The 27,341-nt window shown below is 36.4% G+C and overlaps 1 protein-coding gene across 7 annotated transcripts in view; it reads left to right on the plus strand.

Annotated features, from left to right (window-relative positions):
- The window catches only part of ASXL3 (ASXL transcriptional regulator 3), a 129,811-nt gene that overhangs the window by 52,155 nt on the left and 50,315 nt on the right, over positions 1 to 27,341 (plus strand). For 5 of the 7 annotated variants that reach the window (XM_074550366.1, XM_074550389.1, XM_074550372.1 and 2 more), the window contains 3 exons: positions 4,725 to 4,833; positions 6,194 to 6,305; positions 15,842 to 15,963. In XM_074550366.1, the coding sequence (XP_074406467.1) occupies positions 4,725 to 4,833; positions 6,194 to 6,305; positions 15,842 to 15,963 (343 nt within the window). Of the gene's footprint in view, positions 1 to 4,724; positions 4,834 to 6,193; positions 6,306 to 15,841; positions 15,964 to 18,805; positions 19,595 to 20,605; positions 24,495 to 27,341 lie in introns of those variants that run through there. The other 2 variants (XM_026791125.2, XM_026791127.2) reach the window with 2 other exon arrangements.

Consider the following 27,341-nt stretch of genomic DNA (forward strand, 5'->3'; position numbering starts at 1 on the left):
TGGACGAAGTATACTTAGGGCACATGATTAACCTCAGCCTTAACCAAAATGTAGATTTATTGAAGAGATAAAGAATAACAGGTTACAGTGCTGGATGGGTGCTCAAGAGATCATTCAACACAAACACTGGGACAGGTTTCAGTCTATGTATCATCCAAGACTGGTGATTGGATGATCTGATGAAGGTCATTTTACAAACTCCCCTGCTCTGTTTTGGTGTTGATTAAAACACGAGCAGCTACATTCACACTTCTGGCTATCCATGAACTTTCTTTTTCTTCCCACAGTGGCCATGAAGAACATTCATCTCCATTGACTTCAACAGCTTTTTACATATTTCTGGAAAATTACAATTATGTTTTCTTTTACATTTCCATTTACTATACCACACTGTGGCCTTTCCTGATCAGTTTTATTTCCTTTATCTGTTGTCACTCTAAAATTGATGTAACTAACATGCCTTATGAACATATTGTATTTTGTGTGACTTCAAGTCATGCCTAGAAATTAGTTCTTAAGCCTTTTGGTTTTACTTCATTTCTAGCAGTGAGTAAAAATTGTTGCTCCCTTGTGACTATTTATGGATGTGTATAAAAAGAGCAGATGATTCAAACAAATAAATGCTGAACAAATTTATGACACCAAGGTGCTCCTCTTAGAGCAGACATCATTAGATTTGGGGATATGTCAGGCAGAGGAGGGGGTTACACCATGTACAGTGGGGCTGAGTGGCTGAAATGCTGCTGCTGCAGGACCCAAGGTGCCTTGTCTGCAAAGTGTCAGGGAGCTTTCAGTCTGAGACACTATATTGCCTGGACAAGGCAGCTTTAGTCAATTTATTTTCCATATTTAAGACATCGTTTTTTTTGCCAAGATCATAATTTTTGTCTCTTGGCAAGCAGTCTAGCAAAGTCCATTAGAATTATATGAATAACCACAGAAGTTTTCAGGGTTTTTCTGACAGAACCATGTGTTTGAGAAGTTTCCAGTATAAAAATAAGTCACGTTTTTACTGATGTTTTTACAAATTTTTTAATAGGGTTTTGGGGAGGGTGGCAGAGGAGGAAGTACCGGAAATCTGTACTTCCCCTACATGTTTTAGCAGAGATAGGTGTGTGGAAAGTCTGGGATTTCAATTTAGGTGACACTGGCTGTGTGACCAGTAGAGGGAGCCCAGAATCACAAAATGTTGGAGATAATTTTGACTGGGGGAGTTGGGAGTGCAAACTTTTATTTGATAATATGCAGATATTTTGAAGTACTACCAGTATATAGTGATTTTGGGAGAGAGAATTTATGAAACATTGAAATACCTGATGTCTTATGAATGATGAAGTTGTATTAGCAACCTTTTTATTGGAAGGTTAATGAGTGTTTTATTTTCTTTTCTTTCCTATGTTGCTGGTTGTTGTAACATCATAACATCACTTTTACAGAAAGTAAGTAACTTTTCATCTTTTTAACTGTTTTTCAAGTGTGTGGGGAGCAATAGTGCTTGTATATGTGTATAGATGTATAGGTATATAAAATAAACATACAAGCTGAAAAATACCAATAATAAAGACATAGTGCTGCAGATTGTAATTTCTATATATAAATGGCTTCTAGAATACTGCAGTGGTTTAAAGCAGTCTCACCCAAATGATGATAAATAATATGAAAGTTCTGCATCTCAAGACTGTAAATGGTAAACATATTTCTTGTGTGCAGACTATGGCAATAAAACTTGCAGCATATCAATTTAAAATATATTATGGCTCTAAAAATTCACAGATATCAAGTTACAAAGTAGAATATTATTGTATCCAATATAATTTAACTGAATCAAAGTTGAACTGATTGGGAGTGTTTTAGGAACTGAGGTCAAGCTGTGCCATTTTTGATATTCAGAGATACTCATGCCTTGACTGCTGTATTAATACATGCCAGGAGCTCTGAACAGAAGGAACATGTCCTCAGGCTGTAGGAGAATTTAGAAAGCATGCAATAAGTAGTACAGATCCCTCAGAAAGTGCTCTATGATTCAGACATCAGTCTGCATCATGGGATCTATGATTGCTGGCTTTTTGAACCACAGTCCCATGTGTTGTGATAGCATGTGTTGCAAGCATTTCCAACATCAGTTGTGTGTAACAATTGGGATTTTTAATACGGTGTTTTACGAATGCCAGTGCTAACAGAAGAAATAGGCAAGTCATTGGTTGGCATGGGTCAAAGCAGAGCTGACAAAGAACACCATGGAACTTCAGTTTGATCTGTTAGCTCAAAATAAATCCCACCCCTCAATGTTCCCATATTATTTTTATTTGCATCTTAAGTGTGTTCTGTGTGGTTGGTTTTGTGCTCCTTATGGACATACCCAAGTCCAGTTTTCAAGAAGGGTGGATATGGCCCTTTGGTTGCATGCCATTAGGAGCTGCAGATGCCTGTAAGAAACAAGCATAGCAGTAGTTAAAGTGCTTGTTGGCTCAGTAGCTGATACGGGTTTCTTTCTAAGTCAGAGAGCAGTTTCTGTTGTCCACTTGCCAGTTGTCTAGACTTTGAAGATTAAGATATCTGCTGCGAGCACAGTAGTGATCCTAAGATGTTGCCAAATCCTCTATTTTGGGCTCATTCATCCTGTATCGTTTCAATTGGTTAATGATATCTAAAAATAAGTGTGGAGTCCAGCGTGTATCCATCAGAATAGGAGGAGAATACAAATCGTGCATACATGCACACACAGTTTTGTTTCTTGTTGACATACCAAGTTTTTCTTCTGCTGCAGAGTCAGCAAGTTCTTTCTGTCTTGCAGAGAAAGCCTTAATCGGTGATAATGTTTCACTAAAAAGATCCAAGTCTGAGAGAGTTGAAATTGCTTCACATTATGTATGTTAACATATGGAAGAAATTACACAACCGTAACTGCTGTATTAAATGCTTTGTCTCTTTGCTTGTCAAGCATTAATACAGTAAGGAAAATGTGTAAAGAGAAGTGTCCTACATATTACAAAAGTGTTTAAGTAATTGTTAAACTCAGTGAACTCTCCTAATGTCTTCTGTCCCACTGCTAGCAGTATCATTTTATTTCCAACATATTTTGGTTTGTATTTAGTTAAAGTATTATATCAAAACCAAATGTGCCGCTAGTTTTATTTGCAGGGAAGCCAAAGAAACCACAGAAACTTGTCAGAATTTTCATATTGCATGATCATGTTTAGAATAGCCATAAAATAAATATCTATTGCATATCTGATGTGTTTATCAAAAAGCAGCATTTTTACCTGCAATTTTTTATTTTAGATGTAGTAATGTGATACATTAGGTGACCTGCAGTAAATAAATTATAATAGACAGGACTTCCTGGCCTGAGGGCACTTTATAGTTTAGTTTTTACAGGAAGAGCAATTACCACAGTATCGATCTTGCCATTAAAATAATGATATATGTACAGTAAGGATGAATTTTGTTGTAATAGAGTCATGGAAATCAACAGAAAGCATAAGCATATGAAATACAACAATTTCAATCCAGTTTCATGTATTAAAAAAAAAATCAGACTTGCAATTTTCAACCAAGATTGGATGTTGTGTTATAATACCACAGAATAAGGAAGAATAATTTCTGATGAACTTCGAAGCCCCTGCTCCTGGTTTATAGTTGAGTATATAATTAATCCTGAAATACTTTGCAACACACTTAATTTAATGCAGAGGCATTGTTCCACTTAACCAAGTGGAATATATTTACGTGGCTGAAGATAAGCGTGCGTGCAGGCTGGGGACCCCAGGGAAGAAGCACAGTTTCAGGCTCAGTCCCTGAGTACACCGTGTACAGTAGCCAGCAAATGGGGATAAAGATGTGATAGTACATCTATAGATCTTGTACTTCCATTTTTAAATTAAAATAAAATAATTTATGACTGCCTTCTTCCCCAGCATTTTTTAGATCAACTTTTCAGAATAGTATACATCTAGCTAGGGTAGGAATATTTGCTTTCTTTTTCTGATGTAAACATGTATATAGTACAAAGATATCCCTGTCCAAATGCTCATTTTTTCTCAATGTGTTGTGTTTCTTTTTAAATAGTCCTTTAACATGCATTCCACAGTGGTGTTAAAATTATTACCTTGAGGATGTCAGTCTCATAATCTCTAAAACAATTCCAATTAAAAAAGATAATGTTTCATAAAAGGCACAAATGTGCTTATATTTGTATATAATAATGCATGCTGACCATGTTGAGTCAGAAGAAGGCTTTACTATATATCACTTTTAATTTTAAATGTGTTCTTTCTGGGCTCTTTATTATTCTTTTGTTGCCTTTCATCCTATGGGATGCAGCTGCCCTTGAACTTGGTACTGTTTTGATCATTCATGTGCAGCAGCCACATTGTCTGTAACATTTTAAAAATGAGGCTTCATGGTGTTATTTATGAAGTAATTTCACATAAATATTTGGACTTTGGTTCTTTCAGAATGTGGAGCTGGTTTCTGTATGAAGAAAAACGTAATTATAATTCACAGACTTTTTGCCTCAAGCCTAGGGGACAGATGCATATGATTAAGTTTGAAACTGGCCTGTTATTGTAATGTAGATGTTTTCAGGGTTGAGAGAATTAAAAAAAAAGCGGGGGGGGGACGGACAAAAAAAAACAGCCAAGCATGAGTTTTAAAAAAAATAGAACGAGGGAATAGTTTTACAAGAGGCACTCAATCTTAGACTGCACAATTTTATTTTTCAGTGGAACCTCTCCATTAGCTTGCCTGAATGCAATGCTTCATACTAACACTCGTGTAGGTGATGGAACATTCTTCAAAATCCCTGGGAAATCAGGACTCTATGCTCTCAAAGTAAGTTTAAATTCTGTATATGGATTGTACATAGAGCTATTAATCCATTTTATGAATGTCTCAATAGATATAAAGGTAAACAGATTAGATTCTTTGGCAAGGAAATGACCTGATAGTCCTTCTAACTGCTTTCAGATGTCTTTTAAAAGGATTTATAATGAAAGTAAACATTGAATGTTTTATCCTAGAAAGCATATACGTGTTCTTGAATTTGGCACATGGTATAAAAAACACGTAGCTTAGTTAAAATGCTGCTTTACTGGAGTTGTTCACAGTAAGGCCTTTGTTTTAGGACTAGTGAGCTCAAGAGGATCACTGACTTTCCAATTAAGTAATTGTATTGATGTTTGATTTTTGAATAGTGAAAAATTATTTGCAAGTCTAATATAAATCAGCTTTTAATTCAAAGCTTGCATGATTGCTTTTGAGAAGGAATATAATTATAGTGATAGAATTTTGCCTTTATTCTATTTATATTCCTTTTTAATTTTTTTGTTTTGGTATGAACATGATGTTTATTGTGGGTGGAAAATTTTTCTTGTTGTCCATGATCAAACTTAAAGGAGTTTCACAATAGAAGTGGAATAATGTGAGGCAGAGATGAGAAAAAAAAAGTGAGGTTATCTGCTTGGCAGTGTAAATGTAGTCAACTGAAATTTTAGGCTGGGGCGAAGGATCTTTTGTAATTTATGACAGATGTATTTGATGTAAGGGTATAAAAATATAAAAGTATACAAATTTGTCAGCTCCTGCTAACTAAAAATCCTGAAATACTTGGATATTTGTAATTGAATTAATAGTTTTCAGAAGCTGTCTTTCCTAATTTACTAGAACAAATGCTGTTGTTTTTCTTTAAATCGGGAGATATTCTTGGCACAATTCCAGGAATTCACAATCACTCCCATGCTTGTGAGCTCCAGGTTGCTTCAGCTATTTGAATTCAGGAAACAGGCAAAGGCAGAAAAGAAACATTAAAGGATTTGTGTTTTGCTGCAGTGTTGTAGACACTCAAGTGGAAAACTAGGATTTTTAACAGCCACACAAGTCTGTTTCTGTTAAAAAAAACAAGAAGGAAAACTGGAAGATCTTGCATTTTATGTGACTTTTTTGGTTTTAAAAAGAGCATGTTATGACCTCACAAAACAGCTTTTTCGCTTTTAGTTTGCAAGTTTTTTCATGAAAGTCTGTTTTTTATGGCTCTCTCTAGAGTAACTCACAGGCATATTTTATTTTATTCTTGGTTTTTCTGAAATGTAAGCATGAGAGTACACTGCAGTAATCTATTTTCGGAGATGCAGCAGGATCATGATTGATTTTTTTTCTTGTTAATTTTATTTTTATTTTTATTTTTTAACTGTAGAAAGAAGAATCAACATGCCCTACTGATGGAACATTGGATTTAGGATGTGAATCTGAGTTAGATGGCACTGAAATGGCTGAGACAAACAATAATAATGGAGAAGAAAATGGTGGTAGGTGATTTAATCTCAATATTAGAGGGCATATTTTGGGGGAAAAAATTGTTTTCTTCAGATTTTCATGGTGTGTTTTCTAAGCAGTATAAATAATCTTTTGTACTCAGTGGAACTATTTTGAGTAATTCCCTCTCTCTTTTGGCCTTGTGAAGGAATCAGGAACGCTAAATGCCTTTATTTGACTTAAGGTTTTAAAGGACAAAGTGTAATGATGTTGGGTGTGTTTTCAGCAGGTAATTTTTTGGCTTACATTTTTTTTGTTTAGGGCCCAGAGCTGAAGTATAATTTGCCTTTATAAGGCTTCAGACTGGCAGTTGTCAGATTCAGACATCTCATTGATTTCAGTGTGGACATGCAGGGTTGGTCCCTCAGTAGAGTTCTGGGCAGAGGACAAAGGTTTGTATTTTTTTTCTTTCAGGCCGAGCTACTCCTGTTTGCCATCATCACATAATGACATCTTGAAGTATCAAATGCTGTGCATTTTTTCCCTTTAAAATAATAGCAAACTGAAACATTGAAATAACTTAAAAATGGCAACCTTAGAAATATTTTTTTTCATTTTTGAGAGTTAATAATTATTCTTAAGGAGAACATCAGTCACCTAAAATTACTTTGCAAGTAACAGGAGGATTATTATAACTACACTCATAGTGATTATAAAATGAATGCTTTATAAAAAAAAATGAGACTGTCCAGGACTTCTGAAATGAGCCTTTCCTTGATCAGTTCTCTTCTGCTGTCCCATCTCAACCTGTCCCACTGCTGGACTGCTGCCTGCTGTTTTGGCTTACTTGGTATATGGTGAGACGGTGTCCTGTCTACAACTAGGGCATGAAAAGGCTCAGCTCATGTTGTTGTTCTGCTATAGACTTCCTTTTTTAGCTTGAGCAGCTTACTTAGCTCCCCGGCTGCACCTTTACAGGGCTGATACTGCAGTTTTTGTATTGCTCTCCAGCAGCATTGGAAAATCATAAATGTTCAGTGATAGGTGTAACAGAACTATCCAAGGCATGTTGTGGGTCTGTCTAGCACTGAAGTTTTGAAGCTCTATGGAAACAAAGGTCCAGAGTTATTAAATGTCTCTACTTCTTCATTTTCTTTGATAAATGATGTCTATAATTTAACAGACTCTGCATGTGCAGTGGTTTGATGTTTATGTAGTGTGTGTTACATATGTAAGTGAACTTATATATTCTTTAACAATTCCTCTTTGATACTCAGAAAATTTGTTGATTGCAGGAAGAATAGAGCAGTAAAAAGCAGTGTAAATACAGTTACAAATACAAAGCAAAAGTTGGTGTTACTTGTTATAAACAAAGAAAAAATCATAGTGAAAAAATCATAGCAAAAAAAAGCCAGGCAATTATTTAGGAGTGTTAGGATGTAAATAGGATATTATAGAATGTAAATAGAATATTATAATTCCAGAAGTAGAAAATTGCTGGGTTTTGACTGGGAGCAGGCTATGTACTATTTTCACAGTTCACAGTAATAAAAATAATTATAGCACTTGTGATGACATAAAAGAGAAGCTGCAAAAAATTTAACATTTTGAAATAGAGCATTAAATTACACCTAGATTGGTTTTAAAGCTGAGAATTTTCCATCATTTTTCATCTTTAATGAATCTTGGAAAATTGCAATATATTTAACATTTTGAGAACAGGACATTTTAATTTTTTTGTCCTGCAATGGACATCAATGGATATATTTTTAAAAAGTATGTGGCATGGCAGTAGTGAGTGTCTGTTGCATATAGAAAAGCCAATGCTTGACATGATCAATTAAGAATGAAATGCAGCATATATTTAATAAATAGCATATCAGTCAGCTAGTACAGGACATAATTTTGCCAAACATTGCACTCTCAAGATATGATATTATTAAACATAATATCATTTCTTGAGAGTGCAAGTTTGTTGTTAAAGATATCATTTATATACATTTAGAATTCTGATTTCATTTACTATATGGAAGGCTTGGCTTAAAATACGACCATGCCCAAAAAATGCATCCAGTTTTTGGTGGATTGAAATTATGAATTATTTAATCTGCAAAGTCGTAGGAATCACCATCCACAGTAGGCATTTTGCTTTGGAGGATGTGATTTGACCACTCTTCATTCAATATTTTTTTATGTCAATAATTTTTTGAAAACTATCAAATCTTTCTAGTTTAAATTTATTGGTAATAAATAAAAATTGTGAGACTTCTTGTGATTGCCTTGTAAATTATTGCAGTTGAACAGCATGAATTTTTTTGGACTTTCAAGCAAAAGAATAGGTCATATTTATGCAGCAGAAAAATGCGTTCAATAAATCAGTATATCTGAAAAGCATTTAAGAATCACAACAGAAAATAAATTGAACATGAATGAGATGCTTTTGCTAATTAGTCCAATGTAGTTCTTAGACTGTAATTCTGATAGTACTGCTTAAGGAATATGGGCAGAGATTTTCCTTTGGGTATAGCACTAGCTAAATGATTACCAGTGTATTGCATTCATTATAGCTGTAAGAAGGAATTAAGGTAAACAGGAAAGGATTTATAAAAGACACGTAAGAAGTCCTGAGTGAACAAATACCTCCTTTGTTCTGGGAAATTTATTAGGGATGGTCTCATTAGTTTATGAAAGGTGAGGTGGTGACTTGATCGGTTTGTAAATATTCGAGAATAGTTATTTCTATAGAAAATATTTGGTCTAACAGACCAATTACACTTTTCACACTAGAGCTGGGGATTTTTTTTCTTTCCAGGAAATTATTCTGTGGCATAAAAGTAGCATTTAGTTCAGTGCAAAAAACACTTCATTAAATTCTCTGGCTTGTTTTAGAATATGTGTGATACCTATGAGGATGGGTGTTGCTTGCACATTGAATTCTTAATTGCCCAATTGATTACATTTTTATTTGCCCTTTTCCACTCTGATAGAGTCCAGCAGCCACAGTTCTGACAGATTGATCAGAAATTGTTTAACAAGAGTTTAAAAAATGCCTCTTTAAATGTAGCTGGAAGCAAAAGGATGAAACTGTAAGCAACAGCCTCAGCCCATTTGTGGGCTTTTAGACCACAGTCTTTCAGAATAAAAACTACCAGCTGACACTCAGAGAAGAATCACATCATTCCTCAGCAGGCACATTTTTTGCAGTATAAATGCAGGCTACTGAACAATTTTACTAGCATAATAATATAAAAATTCCTAACCATTATGAAAAAAAGACTTGGCAAAAGCTATTACACCATATCAGTATTGCTAAGTAGACAAGTAGAATGGTCACACCTCAGGATTTTGCAGATGCTGTGGAGAATTTTTCTTTCCCCACCTTCTCCAAAGGCATATGTTAAAGAAACTCTTTATGCTACAGTTGATTTTGTTTGGAATGGGATTTCTAATTGAAGCGCTGTAGCAGTCCCATATCTTTAAAATTCCATTTTCCTCAAATACAGGGGTAGCATGTAAAGATGCTGTGGGTAAAAGAATTAAAATCCCAATTACTGTTGCCTGGGAAAATGATGACTATAATATCCTTTTGCCCATCAATAGGATGTTCAGTTCTCAAAAAGCATTTGTCCCTAGGGTTTCTGAAGCCAGGGCTAATCCATCAGCCATGGAGCACAGTTGATTAAAAATGGTCTTCGTGCGAGCCAATGGAATGCACAATGATGTTCGTGTGGAGGAGACAGCAATTCCTGCTGCAGCGTGACTTCCCTCCCCACCTCAGCCCCAACAGGGCTTCTCATGTGTGCCCAAATAGCAGCAAAGTGTGTCTCCTCTGGAAACACTTTGGCTTTCAGCACTTCCTACAAGTGTGTGTTCTTCAACTATGAACATGAAATGGCAGAGTTAATTCCTTAGATTAATTCCTTAGGTAATTTTTTTAGAGAAAGCTGACAAAATGATAGACAGCAGAGGATTATGTTCATGCTGAATCCTGAAATTTTGCTTTGTAGCTACTGTGCTTTTGAACACCTTGTGCTTTTTAGACTAGGAAACCCTGTAGCAAACAGTGTATATTCACCACTGTTTGAAACCTGAGTCCCCATTTGGATATTCAGTTCCTTTCCAGGAATGGAATTCCTGGCAATTCAGTGAAACCTTCTACTGTTAGCATCTTGTCTCTTGGGAATAATGTTGCATGGTTCTACTGAAAATGTTTGTGACATGTGGCAACATCTGGATGTGAGATAGATTCTTCTAAAAGCAGAAGAGCAGCAATGAAGTAAGAGCTCAACATAGTGTTTTGGCAAGAGAAGTTTTTCACTTTGCTTAGATTTTTTTTGTGTATTTTTCTTTCATCTTCCTGGAACTATAAAATGAAAATATGGTACCTGGGATTGAGCTTAATTTCTTTTGTTTCATTACCGTTTGAAGGGAGTCATAAGAATAAGAGAGGATACTGTGAAGCTTGAGAATGTTTCTCATCTGTTTGTTTGTTTTTTTTCTGTACATTAGTTAATGAGGTCTAAGAAGTTGGTGGCTTAGTGATGACAAGCTGTATATTTTCAGTGGAAAATGTTGACTTGCTTTGTAATAAGGATTCACAGTTTTCTAAGTTTTGTGAAATGTTTGGGCTCAAAAACGTGCTATTAATAATTGGGATTCAGTGCAAGCTACAAAGCTGATGTGGTATTTGATGTCTTTTTCCAAAATATACTTTTCAATACTATTTATTAATTCACAGTGCCAGTATTGCTTTTCAGAAAGAATATTGCAGTCACTGGAGTACTCTTGATATATACATCTGTTTTTGCTTGCTTTGGCAAACTCATACAATTAACTAACTCCCAAACTGGTTTTCATTTTCAAGAGCTGATGGCAACAGCCGAGTTCTGAATTGTTCAGTTTTGGCAAGTTGGGCTCTAGAGATCAAAGAGTGATGGACGTGAATTACTCGATACATCTGTGCTGGCAAAGTGCAACTATTTATGTCAATACAAGTATAGATCTGTGTCACCCAAAGAAAATATTGAATTTTATGGATATTTTAGGGAGAGCTATTGTGTATGTGTTTTCCTGAGGGAGTTCTCTCTGAAATTTCATATCTCCAGAGCGTGTGCATACATTTTATGCTTGAGGTAGACTCTAGTCTTTAGCATATGGCAACAATATTAATTTATGTTTTGTAAAGTGGCCATTAGTAAACAATCCTTCTCATCTGCTGTGGTTACTTTAAAAAAAAAAAGGGAAGTGAACTGCTGTTGATTTTGCTTGTTTGATTTTAAATCAAGATGATCTGACTGAAGTAAAAATTAATTGTGCTGTTGATTTTGGGAAAATAAGCCCTTTACCAGGCAGGAATTTCTCTGTCAATCTAGTTACATAAATCTGTTTACAGTTATTCCTAATAACTTTCAGTGGCAAGGAGACACAATAATTTTTTGTTGTGTTCCTCAAAAAATTGTTTCTTTGAAGAAACATGTGTTCCAATATGTTCTACCTGGGTGTCATTTATTGGGTGGGGAAGGTAAAAGGTAATAAAAATAATGGAGATAGCCTGTAAAATTTGAAATTCAAAGACAGCATTGCTTATTTTTATAAATTATAGCCTTTCATAATAATTTACAAAACTAGTCTTGGACAAATGGAAGAGAAGAAGTTATTTTAAATGGAGTTTGCCAAAAACATTTTTAACATACTCTTTTTGCTACATAATTCTAATTCTATCATTCATGTTAACAGTCTCTGAACACTCACTAAGGAGGTCTTATCTTCAGAAACCCAGCTGCTCTTCCAGCTCATAACCTCACAGTTTACAGCTTAATAGTTGCTTTTTCTTTATTCCTTCACTCGGTCCTGGCCCTTGAGGAAGCCGATTTAAAGAATGGAGCCTAATTATTCTCCACTAAATGGAAATGCCTCCTGTAGGCTTAAAACCACTCTTGTTTCCTTTTTCTACTGTAGCAATAATGGTGAATCGTCTTTATTTGCTACCCAAATATTTTCCCTCGATCTGTCACATTCTCTCAGGGCTTTTTTCCCCCCTCCCCAGCACCCAGTTTATTTTTAGCATTCTTTTCTGATACAGATTTTCAAGTGAACGTGGATCTGATAATATTCATGGATCTTCAGTTCTTATGGAAAAAAGTGGTTGCAGCTTTCCAAAGTTCTATATATGTACAAAGAACACTTTAAATTTGTTTTTCTTTTACTGTGATCTTTGGTTTCCATAGGAAAAATGTCTGTTTTGTTCTTAAAGCATTGAGTTTTTCACTAGGATCATCAATGGTGACTTCACTTATATATCTTTCTGTCATATTTTTCCCTTTCTTTATGTCTGACCCATTCAGAGAAAAACAGTTGGACTTTATCCATAGAAATTAAGAAATAATGACAATTTTATGTGGTCACATGCATTTTAATGCAGTCACACTTTGGCACAGATTGATTTAAATTGCTAAGTAGCACAACATGTTTTAAAGATTAAATTTATTCATTGTCTCATATTTGTATTTCATTTCATACAGAAAAAACAATTCTTATTGTTTTTAACAATATCTTGATTATCTTCTAAATAAAGCTTGTATGTCAATTTTAGTATTTTTTGCTAATAAAATCAGTAGACTCTATAAGTTATTAAACAATTGTATAATTTAACACAATGTATTTAGATTTTTAATGCTTGTGTCTTCTTCTTTTGAAAATAGGCAATGGCATCTCTTACTTAGTAGAGGTTTAGGTTCATAGCCATGTTTTCTATCAAGCTGGTTTTAAATAGAAATGGAAATTTAATTAAAACATAAAAAGTGCCATTTAAGATAGTTTCCTACTATCTTACTATTTTAAGCTACAAGGTATATGAAGAAAAATAGAATGTACAGAATAAGTTTTATGAATGAAGTGTAATTTGTTATAAATAAATTGAGTTTCTCTAATCACAGTGTCATTTAAAATATTTTAGGCAGCATATTTCAACCTTATTTATCTATTTCTTTAATCATGAACTACAGGAAAAACTCAGGATTTTTTTCAAAACTCTGAACAAACTAGTTTTGTGTTGCACTAAAGAACCCAGCCTGAAGTGAGGTATTCTTTCTGTATCTGTAGGAGAGATTGCAGTGATGGAAAGCTATTTATTGTTTCAGTGGGTTTCAGTTCCAGTTGTTTCACTCACTAGAACAGCCCCTATTTCTTGGTTTAGCTTTGTTGTAAAAGATTCAAAAGAACAGAGACAAAATAGCCAATACACCAAAATTATTTTATGCAAAACTGAAGTAATTATAGGAATTAAAAGTATGGCTTCTTATAAATTCTGTCACAACTCCACGTTTATTGTTAAAAGAGAAATGAATAAAAGTGAAAAATTAATACAGAACTATGCTTATTTTTATTCCTGCTGTATCATGACTTTGATGTTTTTGGTTGTGGTGTTGAGCACCATCAGATAGTTGTCATACCTCTTGAGGATGAGCTTTATCACCAAACTAAATAGGGGAGACTCCTGGATAATATCCTAGATCACCTTAATCAAAATCAGAATTTCCCATTTCAACAGGAAGGTAATAGGAGTCACAGTGAATCTGGGGAACAGGAGTAGGTTTATCATGACAGGTCACGTTGTATCTCTCCTGTTTCAGGACAGGCACTTAAATTTACCAGTTTCCATTTTTTAGTGATTTTTGAATGTATTCTCTTCTCTTCTTGTTAACTTTGGGGTTTGTGTGCACATGCTATTTCTGGGGTTTTTTCCTTTAATTCTTTGGCTCTCAATTACTCTTTGACAGTAAAAGAAAGTTTATTTGAAGGAGAAGACAAAATCTGGGCAATTTGAAGTGTCACATTTTTATTTTTATGTAGGTGTTCTTTGTTTCAGGAGCTTAGCTGTTGCAGTGATTTGGATTATATAAACCAGCTATTGTTTGTTTTCTGCTGACACTCTGCAGCTCTTTTACGTTGTCTTATTTGATAGTAAGCTTTGCTCATCATGTGGAAAAGATTGATTCAAACCAGGTGATTCTGTAAACTGAGAACCTGTTTTGTGTTGCACCTTCTTTGTGTATTTTGACAAATCCCGCAAGTATAAGGAAAAAAAAAAAAAAGACAGAAATCAGTTATAAATCTTGTAATAAAATGGTTTTTCTTTTACCTGGTAATGAAAAATTCTAGTCTAATATGACAGTTATCTTGGCGTAACAGTAGTGCCATAGAGCGTATTCTCTCTTACTGAGGTAAGTTTTAATTACTTTTTCTTTCAGTGCAAAAAAAAGATTTAATATCACATGCATCTTGTGATGGCCATAGCTAAATTGTCTGTGTCTTTCTGGCTTACAAACACAAATCAAAGAACATTACAATGTTTCTTCTCAGAAACATTGCTAAAGGCACGGGGCTTAGGTAGTTCAGGTTTCTGCTCATCCCACTGAATGATGGGCAGAGAAAATAGATTAACACTGGGCTACATTATTTCTGGCACATGTCTGTGCAGCCTCTTTGAGTGTATCCAGACTATTCTGGTGGTGTGCAAAGTATGGCAAATCTTGGAAAAACATTTACTGCTGCAAAACACAATAAAGAAGGTATGTGAACACACAAACCAGCTTTGAATGCTGCTGGAAGGCAGACTTGGACTGAGTCAGCAGAGAAGAATGGTAGAAAATCTGCTTCATTTCTGGATCCATGCTAATGCTGGTGTAGCTGGGCACTCTTAGGTTACTAGTGAGAGTAATAGTAATGCGAGGCATTAAGAGTGGAAAGGTTTCTACAACCCTTTCAGTTGAGTTTGCTGACCACCAAGACTAATAGGATCCTCCAGCTATTCTCACAGCTTTCATATCTGTTTAATAAAGCTGTTAAAAAAAATCATATTTTCATTTATTTTTAACCAAGAGACTTTTTTTTGTGTCACACGCAACATTTATTCGAGAAGCTGTTTAATGCAAGTACTGTAGTATTTGTTCATTAAAGCATGTATTATTTAGAAGGCTGACAAGTACAGCAGCATGTATTACCTGACAAGTATAGCAGCATGTATTACCTGAGAGACCAGAATTCATCTTGCAGGATATTCCAGTCTACCCATTAAACAGCAAAATGTGTTCTTAGCTTTACCAAGAGGTACTTGTAAAGTAGGTGTCTGGCTCCTAAGAAGACATTACAGTCTGGTATGAAGTTACATATGTATGAATCTTTTTAGATCCAGGGGTCATCAGTGTCTCTTGTAGAAATGCTCGTTTGGATATCTTATAATCCATTTAAATGTGTTGATGAGGAAGGTAGTTTTTATCTAGTTTCTGTGTGAAATCTGTTAAACTATTTCAGTTACCTTTTAGGACCTGGAAGGCAAAATATGCAAGGCCTCCTGAACTGCATAGAAAGGGTATGATGTGGTACAAATATTAGTGAAGCGGTGCATTTTCTTAGAATATGGCTGGATTTTCAGCTAATGTGGACCTCAAGATCAGCTGAATTTTCTACAGCAAACTTTTTGGTTTTGAGGCATTTGCTTATGTTTATTTTTCCATCCTTATGACACTCCAAGAAATAGGGAAGGTAACCCCCATAACAGTATTCTGATTTTTTATTTCTTTTTATAAAGTTTGCCCAAAGCAGACATCTGAGGAAATGTCTTCCAATCGTGATTCAAGCCTTACTAATGCACCGGTGCAAAGCAAGCTAGTATCTTCCTTCCAGCAGCACACAAAGAAAGCACTTAAACAGGTAAGCTTGTATTGACTGACCATCAGTTGCCTTCCCTTTAGCATCTCTGGCATTCCTCTGTGAGTGGGATGTCAGCAGAATTTAAAGAGTCTTCTAAGGATTTTCAGTGTTGTGTTTAGTGGTGTTTTGTTGGGGGTTTTGCTATGTTTTTAGCAAGGGTACAGTCCTATTTGTTGTGAGTTTAAAGTGGTTTTAAGCGTACTAAGCACTTAAAGTCAATTTCAAGTAAGCAGAATTCTTTATATTGTCACACCCCTGCTTTTCCTATGTAAGCATTTGTGTTGGAAATTTTATGTGAGGTTGATAATAAATTTTAAAAAAACTTTGAAAGAAGTGCTGCAGATAGGAAACACTCTAGGTGTACTTGTTTAGTTTTTCTTTATGATCTGTTAACTAATTTTTTTTCATACTGTATTTGCTACTACAGGATATAAAAGTGGGGTAGGGTTATTTTTTAAAAAAACTTAGGTTTTGGATGATTTAGGTTCCATGATAAGTATTAAAGCTTGCAAAAGCAGCTGATTATTCAAAGTCACCTATTAGCTGAAAGCATAATAAGGTGAAAATTATTTTCCAGCATTGCCAAATTAATTCAACTTACAGCCAGACAAATGAAAAATGAAAACTAAAAAGGTAGAATTCAAAAAACCTCTATCATGACCTCTTCTCCATTTGGAGTTGTGACTTTTCTATAGTGTTAGGATAATGAGGTGATGTTGTAATTTTTCTCACAACTGCTCTCCTAGTTATGCTTAATGAAGATCGTGTATTTAATGGGGTAGTTTGTTGCTGAGTTCTTTGTTTAGGCTTAAGTTAAGCAAAGCCTGTGCACATCTCCTCTAAACACTTTAGTTTTTCATGCAGGCTGAGTTTAAATCCAGTAAAATTAGTAGATGTTTATCATTCACATAAGGTTATGTTGTATTTAGAGGCTTTGAGGACTGAAAAGGATTGAGGTCTTACATGTATTTCTTCAGGAAAATTGAACAATTGGCACAAAGCAGTACACTAGCCATTAGCATAGTTGTGAAAAATTTACACTTCTTGGGAACTCTTCTATACAGATCTTTTGGGATCTGTGAACTTACCTAGGGGTGGAGGGAGTAGGCAAAGGGGAAAGAAGGGAATAAAAAGAGCAAAGCCACAAATGTTTGAACTTCTGTAATTGTTTAAACTCTACCATTTGTCATTTAGCAGATACGTAGCATTGAGAATAATTTTAAAAGGGCAAATTAATCAGAATAGCTTAATTAATATAAAAAGTCATAACATTGATGTGAATCGTTGAAAACATTCCCTAAGGCAGTAGGGTTAAAGCAACAGCAGAAAGTTAAGTAATCGATAAAAAGAAATTAGTTTTAATTAAGTTGATGGTAATTAGATCCTGTACTTCAGAGTATGAGAGCAGCATTACAGCTATCAGCAAAATGTTTTCTCTATGCACAGTGTGAGACAAATGGGCATTTGTACAGTGGAATAGTAGTGTTTTTCTTTATTTTCTCTTAAAGTTTCAGGTTTTGGCTACTGCCATATATACACATTGCAGGTTTGATTTGGTGTTGTAGTAGAGGTGAATAAACCTTAACAGTGATTTTATTTATAAAATTGCTGTTGGAAATTTATTCTTTTGCTTTCCAATCTTTCAATTGCTTTTATGGTTGCATAGAACCTAAAATTCATAAAAAGAACCTGTCAAGCCTTTGAATACAGAAGAAACTTTTAGACACACTATGTAACACTCTTACAACCAACACAAACTTACTGATTCCATGCTAAAATAACAGAGGATAAGCCATCCTCATACTCTCAGCAAGTGCTTATAATATATAAATGTATATATACTGTGTATAATATACTGTAATGGGGTCTTCCTTAGCTGTTGCTTTTTATCTACTGCAAAACAGTCTTCAAAGAATGAAAACCTGCAAGTCGGTTTTCAGTTTCCTACTCAATTTATTTAAAACCAGTGTGTTCTTCACATTACTTTGATCTTGTATGTATTTGTTTTGTAACCTCTAAAAATAAAGTGAGAGGGAAGTTGATAATGTGCAGTTCTGCTTGAAGATTTGAGCTGGAAATAGAAGATTTTCACTACTGTTTATCTACTTATTAACCACTCATATGTAATTCTCTTTAAATTATTACGTGCTGGATTTACATATGATTTGATTTTTAAAATTAATTCTGGTGTTATATTCCTGGGTTTAGATTGCAATCTCCTGTTTGGCTTGTAACAGCCCACATTTCAGGATGTTCTCATGAATCAAATTAGTCACAATGCTGCCTTTCTTGAGCTCTGCAAGGAGCATGGAGGAAAGGGAATTTTTTGGCTTTGGCTCTTGGTTTTGATTTCTCTCAGGTAGCAGTGGATTTGGGGTGTTTTGCAGAGACTAAGGAGGTTTGCAGTTGCAGGGGATTTTCATAAGCTCTGTGTCAAAGATCAGCCCTTGTGTCCTCACCTTTCAAAGGCTGGGCTGCCATTTTGGTCTGGAAACTTTCTAGCTTCACCACGTTCCATGGTGTCCTTGTTGGGAAAGAGATTTTGAGTGTTTTACCACTGAGTGTGTTTCGTGCTTCCCTTTGGTTTCTGACAGAGTTTCAGTTTTCTCTTGTAAAATGCTTACACTTTGGTCTGTGTGTGATGTCCCACAAACCAGTTCCTGTTCATGAGGGTATAGGCAAGAGCCTATGGTGTAGAGCTGCCTTTTATGCTTGGCTTTCTGATGGCAGATTTTACAGATTTCTGTTTCCATTGAGCTGTTGGAAGTGCTTGGTTATGTGTGCCCAGCTGTTGCTGATCTTGTACCTTTGAAAAGAAGGCTTATGGCACGCTGATATCCGATCAGTACTGATCATCAGTTCCATACTGATTTACCTCATTTTCACACTCGAGAGTTTTGGCATGTAAGGACCTCTTCCTGGGAAGGTACTGAACTACTCCTGCATCTGCTAGCAGTGGTACATGGTCACACTACTGTGTGCATTATTCTTGCTCTGGACAAGGCTAACTCCAGTATGGACATCAAGTCATGGCATAGTACCTACATGCTTCTGTCTGGTCCAGTTTCTGTTCCATTGACTTGAGGTGATACTTTTTTGTGGAAGTCTTCGCTGTATACAGATTTATCTTTATCTACCAAGATGTTCTTGGAACATTTCTCAGAAGAAAGGATCATACCTGCAAACTGGCCTCACATAGGTAACACTGAGAATGTGTGAATATCCAGGACATTGAGGTGGTGTTAGTGTCTGTTGGACTCTGATAGCCAAGTGTAAGAGCACCTTGCCCGTCAGTGTACCAGGTGGTCCCTGGGTCAGTACCAAGAGAGGAGAAAGAACTTGAAGATGCGCTCTCATGGTGTCTGGGATGATAGTAGACCTCCCAGACATGGAAGAAAATCCTGCCTCCCTTTTGGCACTTTGGAATCAGCACCAAGAAGGGTACCCATAAATTTTCTGTTGGGAGAAGAGAAGGATACTCCATTCAGACTCAGGATCTGAATACAGAACCAGGACATGTCTGAGACTGTGCTGGGCATCCAGATCTCTTTGTAGAGACAGAAACTCCAGAGACAGCAGCCAAGTGGGTTTGGGAGGAGAGAAGCTCAGGAAATAAGGGAATCAACACAAGGTATGTCACTGCCATGATTTGTTTTGTTTTCCTTAACTTTGGGCTTTGTCTGCATGCTTGGTGGCTGGGTTCGTATATGTGCCACTATATAGTTCATAAAGTGGGTAGATGCAGTTTTTTAATGAGAAGGAAAGCACCCAGTTGTAGGATTTGTTCTTATGATAGAAATGGCAACTCCACACCCTTCTTTTTCCTGTGGATGCTGTCATGCCCCAAGCAGTAATAGAGCAATGGGGAAGCTAGGGTTTAGCTCATATATTGCTTCCGAATTGTAGGACATTAGATCTGACCAGCTCCAAATAATATGACATTTCTACCACAATGTAATTCTTATTTAGACACCAACATACAAGAGACTAAATTTCAAGATGGTTAACACTATAATTTAGCCCTGATTTACCCAAATTCATATAACTAGTTTACCAAGACATGTTTGTTTCCTTTTTCTTTTTTTTTGGACACAGGTGTCCAAGTGTCTAGGTTGACACTGAAGGTAGAATCCTGATCTCCCATGTGGGTGGTGTGAATTTGCTTTCCTGTCTTCAGCTCACACTGCTTACTTTTCTTTGAGAGAAGAGCAAACTCACCAGTCTTGCTCCCTCCACACTCATTCTGTTAGGACTTCTTTCCTCGACTACAGCCAGATAGATGCAGGTTATCTTGAAGCATTTTGCTGTCCATAGGAAGTAATCCAGTATGAGTCTGTCTGTGGTGTCTCTCCTTTGACTCATTTGAGCAACTGCTCCCTCACATGCGCTAATATAAGCCTGATACATTTGCCTGCCCTGCTTTCCCTTCCTCACCCCAAAGAGGCAAAGGTGACAGAAGAGATCATTATGATTTTGTCCTAAGGATTTAGACACTTAGAATTTAAACGCAAGGTGTCTTCCTGAAAGGCTCTGAAAATCCACTGTGAACTGAGAGGTATTTTTATACTGAATTCCTCGTTACAGAGAGCTTGCTGCACTTGCTCAGTGTTTCTCTTAACCACCTTCTTATGTTTCATTTCAGATGCAACAAATGTACCAATGCCACAGTTGGAGAATTCTGGCTCCCTAGCTGAAGCATTTGATCAGATGTCTGGCAACATAAGTGATGATTCTTGACAAATTTTCCTGACAACAAATGGAAAAGAAGGAAAACATGTTGCTTTTTGACTTCTAGAGAGACATGGGAAGGGACACTGGAGTTTGCAAAATGCATTCCGGAAAATGGAAGTTCGAAGATGATAAACTAAACTGATTTTCTGATTGCCAAGACAAGTCTAGGGAAGAGGACCGAGAAGCTATGGCAGGAAGACTGCATAAGGGGGAAAAGAAGCTGGGAGAGCAAGAGTTCCAGCAGAAGCTGTTCAGGGAGTACATGCATTGCCCGAAGGCTGGCTGCACGGTATGTCCCTCTAAAGGTCCCTATGCATGGGCAGCACGCACCAGCTGCTCAACACAGTGCTTTGGTAAGACCCAAGACAATGTTTGTGAGACTTTCTTCTGGGTCATCCCCGTGGTCCTCAGCCCTTCCCTGTGATGGAAAGAAATTGACAGGAATCCACACAATCCCTGCTTTTTACTGCTTTTGTTATAAATACCTCCCAGTTGCTGGAGCGTTCTGCTTGTTTCCCCTCTGGGGTTGTTGACACAGCTTTTTACAGTGCTCCTGCACCTTTTCTGTTTTAATAAATGTATTTTAGAGAACTTCTTAGTCTGATAAATAACTAAAGAATTTTAAAGCAATTATAAGTGTTGAAGCGTAGTTTCCCCTCTACCTCAGTGTCGGACAGTATCCCTCATTCAAAATATGTCCTGTCATGAGCATTACCTTTGTTTAAACCTGCCACTGCAACATAGTGAAATCTTCTTCCCAAATATAGGTTGAAAGTGTTCTCTTCTGTTCTCATCTGTTCTGTAGATGCAGTGGCTTTTTCCAAGTCTCAGGCAGTCAAGCTGAAGATAGCAGCCTAGTTCTAAGCATTGCATTTATCTGTCATGTGTTTCTGTAAGTAGCCTGTCCCTTAAGTAGCCTGGGGAACTATTTCAGATGGATTGGTCATTGCTGTTGTGTTATTGAAAATAAAATCACTAGAGACTGAAGTCCCAGTTAAGCTTTTCCATTGGAGTTATGTGATTTTTCCTTGTAGTGACAGTGAATATCTAAGTATCTTCTTTTGGGCCGTGTGAAAGGAACAGGTTTTGATTTGAATAGTTTGTAACATGAAATTAAAACCAGGTGTCAATGAATCATGCCTTGATTTTGAAGTGCATCCTAGAAAGTGTTGGTCTTTTCAGGGAAAGGCAGGATTTGGAACAGCTCACAACTCTTCAGAGCTCTAGGAAGCCTCCTACAAAATGTTGACAAGCAGTTTCTGCATATGGTGTTCCAGGAGCTGTTGGGTAGGTCCCCAGAAGTCTGTGTGCTCAGGATGTGTGGGCAAGCAAGAGTATCCAGGCTGAAACAGGGTGTCAGGCAGAAACACATTACACTGCTTACATTGGTGCAATGTAAATTCTCTGAGTGGTAATATGAGAAGATTTTTGATCTGCAGAGTCTAGCCATTAAGCCCCTGCTGTGTGCTTTGGCCCCTGTGCAGAGGGTGCTTGAAAATCAACACATCATGGAAAGTGTTGATTACTGTTTTAAGATTTTGTATTGACACTGCTATCTGTGTTTTAATTTGTTTTTAAACTGCTTTCTACAAACTGTTTCCTTACCTACATGTGCTTTGTTGTGCCAAAGAACTCATTTCCCCATAAAACACTGTTCAGCTGATGGATATTGTTATTTTAATACTACACAAAACATTTTTAAAAAACCCAATTCTTCTCTTTGTTAAAAAGCTTTCACTGTGTTGGTGCATATGCTATCATCATTCCCATTCACATGCAAGTCAAAACAGACATTGAACAGATCACATGTGTTTTTTTGTCCTTTTTTCTGTGGTTGGGAAAGCACCAGAAGCATTTACTCTGCAGTCTGTCATGATCTGCAGCAACTGTAGCTGTGACTGCATTATTGTAATCCTGCAGAAAGTAGTGCTAGCTTGCAGGTGTACAGACACATATGTGAACAGATAAACCTCCTTGTCCTGCCCCACAAAGGTCCAAGCACTTCAGTTCAGTGTTGGTTAGCACACAGGTAAATGTTCAGTGTTAATGTGTACTGTAGTCCTACAGATAGCCCTACTGAAAGCCCCTGAGCCCTACTGAAACCTAATGAACAAATACATTATTTTTCATTCCAAATGCAGATGTAACTATCACAAGGTAGGAGGATTGCATGGGACAAAGATAGATGCTTATTTGAGAAGGTGTTAGCAATTGTTTCAAAATAAACCCCAGGTTTCCAAACTTCCATCCTGCTGATTCTGACGCTACTCTTTATCTCCAGATGACCAAATGTGTACTTTTGGCACCATACTGACATGTTTAGTGTACTAGTATGGTTGGAAGTGAATTAATTTGCTTTGGAAATGGCATTTTGTGCTTTGTAGTTGTTTCCATAGGACACCTTTATTGTGTTTTAAACTTATGGTTGCATGCTTGTAATTGAGTGCTTTGTTTATGTTTAATATAAGAATTAGTGGCATCTAGGAAATAGTAATGGGTTTGCTCTTCATGATTTGTGGTGCTTACTGTTTTAGTTTAACTGTTCTGTTTGTCTGTGAAACAGGTTGCCACTGAGAAATTTTAATTTAACTGAGATGTGGGAATTAAAGGCTCTTAATTTTACTAAACAAAATGAGGGTGAGAGAGAAGACAAAGACTGAATTTTGTGCTGGTGTTCAGTGAATCAGTGATAAACCATAAGTCTGTTTCATCTTTGTCAATTTGGGATCCATAACCATGATGTGGAGTTGTTACTTATTTTGTGCAAGAGACTTTGCTCAGTGTGTCATAGCCGGTGTTTTCACATGGCAGAATGGAGGCATTCCATAGCTTTGCATTTCTGATCCATAATGTGTGAAATTTCAAAGGTTATGTTTCATTACATGAGTTTCAGAATGTAGACTTGACATTTATGGAACAAGTAGAAATCTGGGACGATGTTGCTTAATGCAACCAAGTGTTACATGTCTTTGTTGATAATGACTTAATTTTTAACATTCTCAGCGTGTCACGCATTTAAGCTCAAATGAAAGTGGTTTTCTGCATTAATGGTTTATCTGTGTGCTCCATTTATTCATTCTGGGTTTAAAAGATGGTTGAAAGAAAAATAACAAAAAAAATTGCTGAGCAGCAGTAAAATTAGAGCACAGAGGATGACATTTTGCTTCTGGTGCTCTTGGGGAGGTATTTTGCTCCCATCTCCAGTTACGTTTTAGTTTATGTTGTTTCCTTTCATTCCTGCTTGAAAGATGACTTTGAGTTTTTACTGAAGACAGTCAAACATTGTGTCACATGGGTGAAGAAGTCCTTCCTGTGTTAAGATCAGCTAAACATGAAATTACTATTCTTAAGAGCATATAATGGCATTCATGAAACCTCCAAAATACTGCTATACTCCAGTAGGGATAGAAACTCTCTGAAAAGCAGAAGGAGCCTTGCTCTTGTCACCTCTTTATTTAAAAAAACCCACTTGGAATTAGAAGTTCACTGTTAATTTCATGGTGTTTTTCTTTTGTCATCTATCTTCAGAGTTTATGTTTTCTTAATTTTCATCTTTTTTATTTTATTTTGAATTCTTTGGATGAAAATGTATTGATAGTTTACTTAAAGATTTTGGCAATAAAAATAACTTCATTAAACCAAATAATTATGCCAAGCATTGTATAATGACCATGGCAGTGTTATTCAACAGATGGTCACAGGTTCATTTTTATGAATGGGAATACTGGGAATTCTCCATACTCATTATGTGCGAGAGATTCACAGATGTCCTTTGCAAATCTGCTTGTGAAAGGCTGGATGTAAGTATTATGTTTTGGTGGTAATTTTAAGAGAGCTTGTAATGTTTTAACTTGTATATTACATGAACTTTTATTTCCTTTCATTTTTAAAAATTTATTTGTTGTACAAATAGGATGGTAGTAATGTCTTACAGAATACTACAACAGTGATAAGTTCTAGATATTTAAAACGTGCAGCTTTTTTAACTCAAGCATTTAGCATGAAGTGATTGAATGCATTTGAAATGTAAACGTAGCATCTCATTAAAGAAAAATATTCTTTATTTGAGCTATCATATGCACTACATGTGTTTTTCTCTAATTTACCATAGTGAAAATGACATTTTACCATTTGGTAAAATCATAATCTGTTTCTTGCAGTTCTGTAGGAAGTCCAGCTAGGAGGTTATATATCTCTAAATATGGATGAGATGGAAAAGGCTGTGTCTGTGAAAGATGACAATGTAGTATGTGTTAGTTACTGTTTCCGTATCTACAGTGATATCTGGAACCATTTTTCTGTGGAATAAGTTACAACATTTCTCATTTTCTTCAGTGCTAGTTATAAATTTGATTTATTTGGCCGTGGTGACTAGGAAAGCACTAAATTAGCTTGGCGCACTAAAAGCTCAGTATAGCAGGCATTTGGTGCATGTTTCACTTGGAGTAATCTCATTGACTTCCCAGCTAAGTAGAATTAATCTTGGGTTACAAGATTCTTTCTTATCCTACAGTAGTCTTGTATTCTAAAATGAATGTCCCTCAGGCTAGGTATAGAGGAGTTATACATTTGTCCTCAGTGGAGACTACAGAGATTGTCCTTCTTTTGTACTTAACTCCTTCTGGGGTTTGGCTTCCCTTGTAACTGGGTGTCAGTCAGCAGTTTCTCCTGCTGCTGGGTTGTCTTGCAAAGACTTGTCTGCCCAAAAATGTCAGATCCTGCAGCTTCAAATTCAGGGGAGAAATTACCACAAAATTGTTGTGATTAGCTGGGCGTATCACAACAAAGATGTCTGTGCAGAATCTCAGCCATCTCTTTACCCTGCAAATCATATGTTAGATTATTTACTTGTTATCTTTGTACCCTCTTCCCCCATCTTACATCTTTCATTTCACAAATGAAAAGACAGGGAGGCATGGGAAAGGTTATGTTTCTATTCTCTGTACTCAGGGTAATCCACTGGTAATTTGTTAACTTTCTGTTAAAAGTTTTGCTTAGATTTAACATCTATATTGTGAGGGGTTGGGTTTTGGGGGGGTTTTGGGGTTGGGTTTTTTGAGTTTTTTTGTTGTTTTTTTGGTTTGTTTGTTTGTTTGTTTTGGTTTTGATTTTTTTTTTGTTTGTTTGTTTTTTGGGGTTTTTTTTGTTCTACAGACTGTCCTTCAGGTGTGTGTAGCTTTACTGTCAGCTTGATTTTCAGACTTCACTTGGGCCCTTTTTGGTGATCAGTTCCTTGCGCTGTGAAACTGGAGGAGCTGGGGAAGGGCCTGGCAGTGAATCAATGCATGTTTGGGAAAAAGAAACCCTGAAAAACAAATGTTTGTCAAAGGGAAATGGTGTCTTTAAGGTTTTTGCTTGACCCTTGTATATAGAGGTGCTTAGGCTGTAGCTAGAGAAGTGCTCTGTGCCTCAAAGTAAATAGTTCTGGTAGCTTTGGCTGCTCCCAGCTGTATTTCCTCATCTGATTGTCCAGGGAGTGTCTTGCATTAGTGCTCCATGGGCATGAGTTGGCCTGTGCTTCTTGTAAATACCAGATCAGTTGCATAAATGTGTGCTTAAGGACCACAAGGTGCCCTGCCAGCAACAGAAAAGAAGGTAAGTGGTGCTCCTGTCAAATATTGGGTACCGCTGCCCTCGCTCCAGCAGCACGTGTGTCAGCTGAAGTCTATGAACACTGTGTGCCTGTCACTGGTGGTGGATACACTGCTGGTTCCTTTCTCTCCTTCATGGGAGTTCAGTCTAAGCATTGAAAATCAACTGTGGGGCTTTGACAAAGAATCTGCCTTTGCCACAGTGGCTGTATAAATCATTAAAATGGTGTTTCCATGGATGCTGGCTGCAAGGCTGTGAAACCTTGGTGAGGGTGGAAATTGTCTTGGAAAGTCAGGAGGAGGCAGGAGGACAACATGGAGCATTGTTTGGGCTCTAACCATTTGCCTTGGGTGGAGGAAATGAGGATGACATGAGGCAAATCAGTCAGTGGGGCACCATGAAATGAAGTTGTGTTATATTGGTATATTGGTGGTGCAGACATTGCCAGTCTTTCCAGTTAATTTTTAATGAACTTTTTCCCACTGTCTCCATGGTATTACTGTTAATTAAGGATCACCTGATTTGCCACTTTGGTTTGTAGGGTCATTTTGAGGAATTTTGAAGAAATGTTAAAACTTTAGAATTTTCCATCCACAAGTCAGACTGTGCTTGCTTGATACCAGTATGAAATTTCTGTCTCAAAAATGTTTGAAGTAACAGCTGTTCTTTTTGGCGTTCTGCTGCTTCTTTGGTGCAGATCTGACCAGCTTCCTCTCTTTGTTTGATTTCAAGTGTTCTAATTTGATTTTTATTGCACAGTGCTTACGTGTTCTTTCAGAAGTACAATAAAATGGGTTAATCCATGAAATAGCTTCTCTGTGGCCTGGTGTATTTTATGTTGTGTAGAGTGTTATTTAGAGGAATAGACCAATATTGATTTCTTTCTTCTCAGAGGTTTTTCTCCCTATTATTTAGCTATGTGAACAATTTGGAAAGGTATTACAATCCATTAAAGTTACAGACTTAAACCTTATAGGGCATAAGTCATTTATGCTCATAAACCTTTGGGATAATTCATATCAAATATGTACCTTGTTGATATGGTATTACTTTAA

Source organism: Zonotrichia albicollis, chromosome 1 (genome assembly GCF_047830755.1).
Source record: "Zonotrichia albicollis isolate bZonAlb1 chromosome 1, bZonAlb1.hap1, whole genome shotgun sequence".
NCBI lineage: Eukaryota > Metazoa > Chordata > Aves > Passeriformes > Passerellidae > Zonotrichia > Zonotrichia albicollis.